The sequence below is a fragment of the Mus caroli genome, chromosome 17, assembly GCF_900094665.2.
Source record: "Mus caroli chromosome 17, CAROLI_EIJ_v1.1, whole genome shotgun sequence".
NCBI classification, from domain to species: Eukaryota; Metazoa; Chordata; class Mammalia; order Rodentia; family Muridae; genus Mus; species Mus caroli.
In genome coordinates this window covers 9,495,147-9,506,658 of record NC_034586.1, presented here as the reverse complement: position 1 = coordinate 9,506,658, position 11,512 = coordinate 9,495,147, and the positions used below count along the sequence as shown (strand labels likewise).

General features: G+C 39.7%; 1 protein-coding gene across 18 annotated transcripts in view; it reads right to left on the bottom strand.

The window, feature by feature from the left end:
• The window catches only part of Afdn (afadin, adherens junction formation factor), a 143,870-nt gene that overhangs the window by 68,131 nt on the left and 64,227 nt on the right, over positions 1-11,512 (bottom strand). For 14 of the 18 annotated variants that reach the window (XR_003835276.1, XM_021150047.2, XM_029471155.1 and 11 more), the window contains exons 7-11: positions 8,215-8,326; positions 7,167-7,334; positions 4,658-4,702; positions 1,612-1,706; positions 682-944 (exon numbers count right to left, since the gene is read on the bottom strand). Coding sequence is in view for 17 of the 18 variants with exons in the window: in XM_021150047.2 (XP_021005706.1) it covers positions 682-944; positions 1,612-1,706; positions 4,658-4,702; positions 7,167-7,334; positions 8,215-8,326 (683 nt within the window). In the remaining variant the exon portion in view is untranslated. The remainder of the gene's footprint in view (positions 1-681; positions 945-1,611; positions 1,707-4,657; positions 4,703-7,166; positions 7,335-8,214; positions 8,327-11,512) is intronic. The other 4 variants (XM_029471159.1, XM_029471162.1, XM_029471164.1 and 1 more) reach the window with 1 other exon arrangement.

Below are 11,512 nucleotides of genomic sequence, written 5' to 3'. Positions count from 1 at the left end.
AACGAGATCTGGCGCCCTCTTCTGGAGTGTCTGAAGACAGCTACAGTGTACTTACATATAATAAATAAATAAATCTAAAAAAAAAATTAAAAAAAAAAAAGATCAACTTAAAAACCAATTTCAAGATAAAATCAGAATCTACGTGTTTGCTCCAAAATCAATCCAAATTTGTGATATAAACTCCCATTTCATAAAATGCACTGATCTTCAAAAAAAAAAATTATTTTAAATAGGTGAGTGATTAGCCTGCATGTATATATGTGCAACATGTGTGTGTATATAATGCCCACATCAGGACCCCTAGGGCTGGCACTACAGACAGTTATGAGCTGCCTGATTTAGGTGCTGGGAACCAAACTGGGATCATCTGTAGTAAGATCAGCAACTGTTTTTAAGCACTAAGCCTTATCTCCAGACCCTTCTTCACCTTGATCTTTTAAAACTGAAAATTTAAGGATGGAAAAAATGGCAGGCTGACAACCTGAGTTTGATCCACAGGACCCACAAGTAGGAGAACCTACTCCTATGAGGTATCCTCTCAACTCCAAAAAAGGACACACATATACACACAGAAATTTTAAAACTAGTGTAATAAACTGTAAGTAAAGATATTTCCATCTAATTGAAATTACTTTACAGCCAAAACACTCTAAAATCCTTAAGCTGATCTATCACATTCACCCAGGTTTATGTCTTGGGCCCTTGACCATCAGGCCTCCATCCACAGATCTCTTGGAAAGAACGTGGTCCTGGATAGGGTCCACAAACTTAAACACATGCGAGGTGCCAAACTGCAGTCTCATGCCACTCTGCAGCATTGTGGTCTCTGAGATGCGCTGACCATCCACGTAGGTCTCTGCATCCATACTTCTGGGTGTCACAGTGACCACTCCATCCATGTTGGTGAGATCACAGTGATGGGGCTGAATTCCGGGGCCAAACAGCTAAGAAGAAAAGGGAAAGAGTTCCATCATGAAGCACTCAATGTGTAGAGTTCTGTTATGACGAATGCAGTCTAAGAGGCCCTTGGTTCTCTGTTTTCTTAAGTGGATTTCTCTCTAATAGTGTAAAACCATGTCAGGACAGCTAGACACTGATAACATCTAAAAACCTGTTGTAAGGCGCATTGTAACTCTGTCTTACTAATCTTATGATGGCCTGGGGCAGTAGTTCAATAGTTATGATCCTTAACAATCTGTATGATGTCCTGAGTTCCAACCCTAGAATACACACACACACAGAGAGAGAGAGAGAGAGAGAGAGAGAGAGAGAGAGAGAGAGGTAGTAGCAACATTTCCACTGTATCTCCACCATCCTGAAACAGAACTATAAGTTGCTATCAGCACCTTCACTTTCTAATCAGAAGTAAAAACTCAAGAGATGTCACAACCAGTCCATGTTTCCGTGTATCCGTTCTGGATACAGACAAGTCACGTTCTCTCCAAACTAAATCAGAGAAGTGAGTCAGAGAGGATGAGATGCATATTCAAATACAAAGGCTGCCTGTCACCTTCATCCATTCCCTTGCAGCTGGTTCCTTGATGAGTGCTTACTAATTACTGATAGAAGGAACAACCATAAAACACTTAGACAGCAGGCATGATCAAGTACCTGGATAGAATTGTCATCAAATTTCTCTGTCCCAACTTCAGTCACACTTAATTGAAGGCGGTATAACTTTGGCTTGTCTCTGGAGTCAGAGCCATCTGTGGGAGGGAAGAGAAGACACAAGTCTGATGTTCTTATGCTTGAAACAAACAAGTTTCTCTTATTAAGGATAGCACGGTTTTGCTTCTCAGGATTTCTTCCAGCAGAGTTGATGTTGCAGTAAAACTTAACCAGATACAGAAGCCAAGCAGCTTCTGCTGGAATAGAATGTACAGTGTCACTGAGTCCAACACTTTCTTTTTTTGTTGTTTTGTTTTTTCGAGACAGGGTTTCTCTGTGTAGCCCTGGCTGTCCTGGAACTCACTCTGTAGACCAGGCTGGCCTCGAACTCAGAAATCTGCCTGCCTCTGCCTCCCGAGTGCTGGGATTAAAGGCATGCGCCACAACGCCCAGCTACCAACACTTTCTAATTATAAGTTTTCCTGCATGCTCCCCTAACGTCCTCTTACTGTCTCTGAGGATGGAACTGCACTGAGAACACAGAGTAGAGCCACATAAGCCATTATTTCAATGCAGTGCCTTTGTTGGACAGAAGTACCAAGCACCCTTACATAGCACAATATAGCTGGTGGGGCATAACAGGGCTTTTAACTGTGCAATCCTCCAGCTCACCCAGATCTCCTGAACCACATACCTAGGAGTAAGTCTCATGTAATTCCAATGTCTACCACTGATAATAAATAAATGTTGATGAAATGTTTAACCCCCTTGAGAAGAACTGGAGTCGAAGGCAGAAAAGAGATTTTGCTTTTTATTTTTTAGTTAGTTCTTTTAGAATTTCATACATGTTTTGATGATATGAACACCATACCACGACTCCTCCAGATCTACCCTGCTTTTGTATCCATCCAACCTTGTGTCCTTTAGAGAAAATATGTATTGACATTGCTGTAAGCCTGACTCTCTGTGATGGGGAAGGAACTGGAGGAAAGGAGGCAGAAGACCCCTGTTTTCAGAGTTAATATATAACCTCACAGAACATGTGTACCTCACAGAACACAGCAGTTAGTATACACCAGGCTTCCACCACAGCCCAACATTGAGTTGCAAAGATTTCCTTTAAAAAGTCTCCCCAGTCTGTTTCATGATTGCCCAAGTAACATTCAGTCACTTATTCAAATCTTCAGTCATTGGAATCAAATGTTGGCTATGAGAGGTTCAGAAGTTTAGAAGGTTTGGTGTATACACAAAGACTGTTAAAAGTCTCTCAGTGGCAATGTAGTCTGAATTCTCAAAAACAAAAGCCACCATGAATATCTAGTTATCTAGATCTAGCTTTAGTTTAGAGTACACGAAATATCATTCCACTGACAGCATTTTCTATATCTGAATTATCAAAATCTTTAACAACTGGGTGAAGGTTAAGAGGAGACCAGGGTATGTCAGAGACATAATGCCTTATATGGACCTCCCAAAATGGATTGTCTGTGTTGTTTCTCATAAGGTTGGAATATTCTCATCTCTAACTGTTCTCATAAACTCTGGATTTCAATGAGACATCAAAATCACAGAAGCTAAATACTGTGGTACATGATGCATTTCAGCACTCTGGAGGCTGACTCTGCCTCAAAAACCAAACCAAGGCTTGTGGCCTTTTCCTGGACTCCTACCCTCCCAAGATATTTACTGTAATGTCTTCTCAACTGTCACAGGCAGATCACAAACTGTGCCTTTCCTACATTCAGAGCACAGGAACCTTGTACTACAAAGATTCTCACTTTAATAGGTCCCCATAAGTTGCAGGCTCCTTGGTAGCTAGGCCACACTGGCCCTCTTTAATAGTTAATGTTCTAAAGCAAACAGTTATATTAAAAGTGAAAGCATAATGCAATACAGTCACACAACTACACAAATAAATTACAAAGGATCAAAATAAGCAACCATGTGAGTTAAAAGCACAAGAACATGAAAGACATGTCTATTAGAGCAGTATTTACATTACTGTTCTTCTGCAACTTACAGAGGGACACTATACTTTATGACACCAACAGACAGGGCTGCGCTCCCAGTCTCTCCTTTCTTCCTACTTCACTACAGCAGAAGCCAGAGACAACCTTATATAGAGTACAGAGAAGCTAATGACTATAGGACCAGTGGGTGACAGAACATCTAGTCCAAGCAGAGGGAGGCTGGCAAATGAGAATGGCTGGAAGGGTTTGGTGCCTCTGACCTCTCTCCCCATGGCAACCCACCTCCATCTCTGGACTGGAAGCTGATGGTCACAAGCAGGAGTATTATGGATGTTCCTTCAACCTCCATTCCAACTGTCTTCCACCTCCAGGGAGCACTCTACATAGTCCATAGCACCGGAGTGCCTCTCCAGTGGAAAATTAGGATATCTGAAGCGCTATAGGCCAGCCATAATCAGACTCAGGGCAGACACAATAGGCTACCAAAACCCTAGCCAATTTTCATAATGCAATTTTCCCTCAGATTGTGACATATTGACAAATATTTAATATACTACAAGTTGTTGGGGTGGAACCTATGTTTAAATATGAATTCTATGACCATCTAATATACAGCTAAATACACGGCCTTACAGGAAACTGCATCAAACATATTTCGGGTGCCTGGGTGATAACTACATCCATTACATGAGGTCACTCATTCCATGAGCTTCTGGCTTCACGTCAGCACTTAAAGCATTTCATATTTTGGGATGAGATGTTCTCTAAGATGAAAGGGACACAGGCCATAACAGCTCAAGAGCATGTAATGGCCCTTTGCTTGCATGCTGCGAGTCTGCACTCAATCCTGTGGCTGCATTCACTTCCCAGAGGGATCTTGGGAAAAATAAGCAATTCAAAAGGGAGGTGGGGGCTTCCAATAAATTACCTGGGCTCTGGACACAGAACACTAAATAGATATGAATAGAAAGCCAGCATGTTACACTTCTTACACATACAGTGTCTGCTCAGTCAACGTTGTTCACCTAGGAGGCCCTGTTAGTGCCCCAATTACAAAAGTAGTATAAGCAGAGCATTACCTTCGTAAGTGTGATAGCTGTAGTAGGCAAAGTGATTCCTTCTCCCTGGGATTAAGAGACATGCCAGGACCCAGGTGAAGGCAGCATCAGCAGGACAGAGACCATGCAGAACAGGTGGAAGAGGGAAGGAGGAGAAGAGATGCAAAGGGTGAGCTTCAGTAAGATGCTTCAAAGGAAGAACTGGCACATTTTACCCACCAGCACTCAGAGCTGTGGGGAAAAGACTACAGTAGACCCAGTCAGTGTTTTAGAAACCAGTGCAGACTGTTAAGGAAAACAGCAGGGTAACAGGTGAGTCACCAAGCAGCAGGACAACTTGTGTTAACAGTGAGTTAACCTGATAGGTTACCACCCCACTTGGCTGGCTCCCTCCGTTTAAAGGGCACATTCAAATCCAACACACAAGAGAATCAGTACCCTGGCTTCCACTCTTCTGTAATCCTGTAAACACACCTGCACCTCTGGAAACTCCTGCCAATACCTCCCAGTCTTCCACATTGAGGGCACACACTTGACTGACAATGTGCCTAATGCAAATATAGTCCTTATCTACCCATAACCTATCAATATGCATGAATATTTCTCATAATGCAAAGTGACAGAGCTCTGAGGCAACAAAGACCTTATTCTAGCACTCAGGCCCTACCAGCAAACCCACCACCCTTAGGACAAAAGCAATGTTTCCTCATTTTGGATATGAAGGTAGCTCTCACAAGCAGCCCCGAGAACTTGGAAGGGAGTGTGGATCTGGAGAGACACTGAAATTGAACTGAGTTCATTACCTGCTGTCAGAGACAGTCTTTCTTAGCTATCTTCATATCCATTAATCTGCTTACATAGGAGCTCAATAAATGTTGCGAAGAAAGGTACCAGTGAATATGCAATTGTGTTGTTGCTAACATTTGATGAAAAGTAGGACAGAACTGACCTTTATCCAGGGTCTGTCATCTTTGAAACACAAAACAACATTAAATGCATGCGGGTATCTGACAGACAAGTAAAAATTAAGCAAACCATGGAAGCAGTCATTAGATACGAGGGTTGGGCCAATCTATGCTGTTACCACTCTATGTCTGAAGTAGCCTCTCTGCTGTCTACCACAGTCTATTTTCTACTATACATTTAAAGATTACTGTCAACTGCTAACAACTAAGATTCTTAAACTACCACACATAAGTTCTCCAACCAATGCAGCATTTTCATGGACAGACCCATCCGTGAAAAAGACCCTCAAAGTTTTCAGTTAAAACCCAATGGCATTTTCACCATTTCTCTTCCTTCCTTCCTTCCTTCCTTCAGGTGAACAGGCACCATGTCCTTACATCATAGAACATCTCTGACTAACAGTAAACTCCTAGTCAGAGAACTGAGGGCAAAGCAGCACCAGTAATTCTTCACAAACTGCTTAGCAATGAATACAGGTCCTCAAACAGAATAGATATGAAACTCCTACCCTAAGAACCACACAGCCTTGGCCATAAATTAGAGTGGCTTTCACACATTACTGTTCTATTCAGCATCAGTGTATCTCAGCTATCTCCTAAGACTGTTGAACCACAAAGAACATATCTAATCTCTAGCTAATCATAATAGCCAGCTGGGAAAAACCGAAGCAGCCTTAGAAATAAAAATGAACACTGAAACCTAAAGGAGAGAGGGAAAAACCTGCCCAAGGAACCACATATTATTGATGTAACATATCCTTTTTAATGCTATTTTTCTGTAATTACTGACTTTTATTTTAGTTCCTTACCAGAAGAAAGTAGATAAAATAACTTCACAATATTTAATAATACAGGCCACATAATGTCATTTTAACTAAATTGACAATAATGTGATTTTGGCTGACTGATAAACATGTTACATAGAGCACATACATGTTAATACATACTACATGAGAATGTGTGTATCTGTAACATACTTATGGAATTTGTATTTATAATTATGGAATTAGTGTATTTGTCTACCTAGTGACTAACTTATGACAACAGCTTCAGCTTGCAAGAATTCTATGATATAATTAGAAGAGTAATATGAAAATAAATTTATGTTATTTTAAAATAGCCTACTAGTTACTACAATAGGTTTCAAAGTTATAGTTAAATCTAATAAATACTGTACATATGTCATAAACAATTAGGATAATCTCTCCCTTTCTCTCTCGCATACATACAGAGGTTGACTCCAGGAAGAGTTAATTTCAACTTGTTTCTAGTACATTAACCAAAGTTACTTTGGAAAAGTTTTCTTAAAAGGAACTGATTATTTAAAATGTTTAAATACTACTTGTTACTTTAAAACTTGTGTTATATTTATTTTTGTTCATGTGAACTTAATTTTTGTTCATGAATTAATGAATTCTATGGCCTTATGGGTTTTTATTAGCTTTTTGAAAAATAAATGCCACTTAATGAATGTTTTATTTCTTCAATGAATGGACCCCTAATACATTAGAAAGTAGAAACACTTATGGTTAGAAACACATTTCCTACTCTACCCACGTTCTCACCTGGGCTTAGCTCTACTAAGTAGGGCAGCTTCTCAGGAGGAAGAGCAGAGCCGTAGCCAGACCCGTCAGCTCTGTCTTTCCCCTTCAACGACTTCCCTTCAACATGTTTCTTCATTTTCTTTGGGATGTAGTCCGGTGGTCTCCTCTTCAACTGAAAGACTAAAATCCCTGGAACAGTGACGATGGCAATTATCAGCCAAGCAAACCAGGGGCATGATCACTAAATGACAACCATGGGCCCAAACAAAACCAAGAAGACATATTTCAGTAACATCTGCCAAGGAGTAGCAGGGAAAAGCTCACACAACTGATATCTTACTCAGTGAAGGATAAACTAGTCTAGTCTGTGTGCTCTGAAAAACTCCAAACAAAGCAAGATAGCTAGCAAGAACAGTATATACTAGTAAATGGCACATTAGTTTAGAACTAAATGAACTTGCACTTGTGGATAGCCTTATCAGCAAACATTCACACACAAATACACATATACAAATATGTCAGCTGACCTGATTTTTATTTAATTCAAATGAATTAACTCAAAATTCAAAACAAGTTTCAAAATTAAGCTGTATTAACTGTCTAGAATATTACAAATTACGTATGAAGCTAGAAATGCACTTATTCTTGTTTTTTTTTTTTTTTTTTGGGGGGGNGGTTGTATTTTAAAGTATCCATCTATATGCAATATTGACATGATAAGGAAGGATTATGTCTTCATTAATGTAAAGGCATTCATCTAGAAAGTCAACTATATCAATCCTAATAGAGTAGAGGAAAATGTCTGCACAGTGATAATGGGCACCATTACAGTTGAGCATCCCTAAATCCAACACCTGAATCTAAAGTGCTGCATTGTCCAAAACCAAACCTCATGACAGGTTGCACATCAACACATTAAAAATGGCGTGCCAAAACCCATCACAAACACCCATTCTCATACTCACACACACACACACACACACACACACACACACACACACTTTCCCAATCACTGGATGAGAAGAGACTGCAGAACCTGACTGGTGGATTAACAAAGAGTAGTCTCTACCTTTGTCACTTGGCCATTCCCTGAAGATTTGTAAAGGACATTCATCATCATCAAGAATTATTTCCTTAGCACCTCTCTCATCAGAATGCTGGGCTCCAGGAGGAAGCATAACCTAAGGGAAACATAATTACAGTAACTACCACAAAAGCAGATCAGCAGCTGCTCAAGGGAAGGCTTGCAACCTTTGGTCTCGCTCACCCAGGCTGGCCTCCTGAATACTGGTGTACTCCTGTATCTACCTACCTTCAAAGTACTGTTCTGAATGAGCAATCAATCAATCAATCAATCAATCAATAAATAGAACCCATCAAACACTATAAACATTTTTCACTGGTCACTGAAAAAAAAAGATTAACAAAGTATAAGACATTGTTTCAAACAAAAGCTTAGTTGGATAGCCAATTTGGCAATTATTCACCTGGCTCTTAAGAAAAGACGTGCTAAGTATTTGCATTTATTACAAATTTCTACATAGAAAACCACATAGTTAGCCTTCAAATAATTTCTTAAAGATAACTCCTCTACTACAGTCCTCTGCAGTCACTACTCCATCTTTCACATTCAAGCAAATATTTATGAAGTAAATTCATATAATCAGAAATCTTAAACTACAACTCAAAACAGTTTTTATTGTAGATAACTGTATGGTGTCACTTTAAGTAGACTGTCTAGGTACATTACATAACCATTCAACTGTTTTCAGGCAAATGATTGATAATCTTGTGCTCACTGTACGCTTAACAATGCTGTTTCTGTTTCTTATGCAAGTCTACTGAGGCCAACTTCTCGTTCACTCAAGACTCCAAAGGGAGAGGAATGTGGTTGATGCCTCTACAGACACTCGCAGTTTACATTCTCTGATTCAGTGCAAAGAAACATGAGAAGCCAAGCCACAGTTTCAACTTCTTAATTAAAAGGTCTGACTGCAACAGACATTACCAGGTAACCCTTCATCATGCTTACACACAAAACAGATGAAACCATTCTGTAGAAACCTATTATTCTTCTGTACAAGGCTTCAGATTAGCCTAAAGGAAAACGAATAACAGCATCCCCATGCTAAACTTATCGGTTTTCATTAGCACTTTTTATTAAATTCTATATCCTATGCCTTCCAGACCTGACCTTCACCTCAGCCTCTCTTTGTGCCACGCATTTTTAGGCCACAGGCACATGGGTGTATTAAGAGCCCAAGTCCAAGCGATTCATTTCATACAGCACAGAGCACTCTCTTAGTCTGAAGACACCATCTCTGTTCTATTTGACCTCTTGGTCTTTTTTATTATAAGCTCTTTGGGGGACATCTCTTAACTTTGTATTCTAACAGAAGAGCTAACAGAAAAGAAAATTTTAACTACTCAACAAATAATTATGTGAATAAATAAAATGAAAGAAGACTATGAAACAGCAATAGTTTACTATGGCAAGCTGGGAATATAATGCAATCAGGTAAAATCATTAACTAGGCTGCCTAAGCTTGCTCAAGAAAGCTGTTCAGACTGAGCAAAAGACCAAAGTACCAGAGTTCCTCCAGAGGAATCAAACAAGCTCAAAATGGACTGTCAATAAAGTTCATGGTCTGCTTCTGTAACTTTAGGTCCCTGAGAAATGGTTACTTTACTTTCTAATTTTAATAGTAAAAACAAATCACTTAGTTTAAAAAGATGAAGATGTTACAAAGTTCATTATCATAGACCAAACCATGTAATTCCATGGAACATTAATATCCGATTTATATAAAAACCTCCCCTTGCCATACAATTTAGCAAAGCCACATTTCAAGAAAAATGCACATTTGAAGGGTAGGCAAGAGAGATACAGAGATCAACAAAGAGCAGAGTACACAAACTGACGCACACAGATGAAGGTGACTGAACAAAGCATTCAGAGGAAGAGAAAACAAAGCCTTTCAGAGCATGCTGGGTCAACTGGGTGTCCCACTATGGAAAAGACAACAACATTAATGTAAAATGAACATACTGACTTATAGAGAAGGTAAAATAAAAAGTAAAAAGAATGGGCCAGTAAGATGGTTCAGCAGGTTAAAGTGCCTAAGAGAGAGTTGAAAGAGTGTCTTCTCAACTGCACAGGGCCACAGCATTCACAAACTCAGCAGGAGATGTTGTTGCCTGCATAAGACCAGCATAAGATCCGGTCAGTCAACATCCCATTATAGAGCAGAGAATGGCTCCCAAGCCCCTGCCTGTAGTTAAGGAGCTACATACATACAGCTAGTGACTTCTGCAGGAGGGAGAATGGTCCTTAGTAGATTGATCATGCTTAGTTGATGGCGCCACACCCATGAATAAATATATTTGAAGCTGAACTGAACTGAACTCAGTGGGTTATTTAAAAAAACAAAAAATCCCGGGGGTTGGGAGGTATAAAGTTGAGAGGAGATGGGGAAAGCTGGAGGAAGTTAGAAGAGTAGGCACAGGGAGGTGAATATGGTCAAAGTACATTGTATGCACGTATGAAATATTCCAAGAATAAAAATATTATCAACAACAAAAACCTAAACCAACAGGCATGACAGCACATGTCTATAACCTCAGTGCTGGGGGAGAGGAAACAATATCCTGAAGTCCAGAGGCCACCCAGGACAGCGAGCTCCAGGTTCAGGTAAGAGAGAGCCTGCTCAAAAAAATAAGAGTGGAGAGCAACAGACAAAGGCACCACGTCACCCACACGCACATGAAATATTTTTCTTTTTAAATCACTTGCTGTAATAAAATACCAGCTATCTTTGTTTTTAAATCTATTGATTCGTTTCTCTCTGCTTCCTGACCATGGATAAAATGTGACCAGCTGCCTCACCGTCCAGCTGCTGTGGATTCCTACCACAATGAACCAAATCCTCAAACCACTGAGCCAAAACAAATCTTCCTTCCAAAGCAACAAACAAACCACTGTTTGTTATAACTGGACAAACGCTAAAGTAAGTAAGTATACAACTATAACTGCTGCAGAGACTAAGAGCTTTTAATTGGTTTATGGCTAAATAGAAAATCTGCTGTTTTACTTACTACAACAAATCAATTTCAGGATACAAACAATCACTATATCCCCTGATATATATACCTAGTGTCACAGGTAAAGTACCTCTGAGAAGCTGCAGGTGATTATGAAAGCAGATTCTAATATAAATACAATTATGTTAACTATGACGGTGATCCTGAATGACACCTACACTGAACTGGGGGTGTCTGTAAGTGTGTTTTGTTTTCTTTTCTTTTCTTTTTTTTTTTTTTTTTTTGGTTTTTCGAGACAGGGTTTCTCTGTGTAGCCCTGGCTGTCC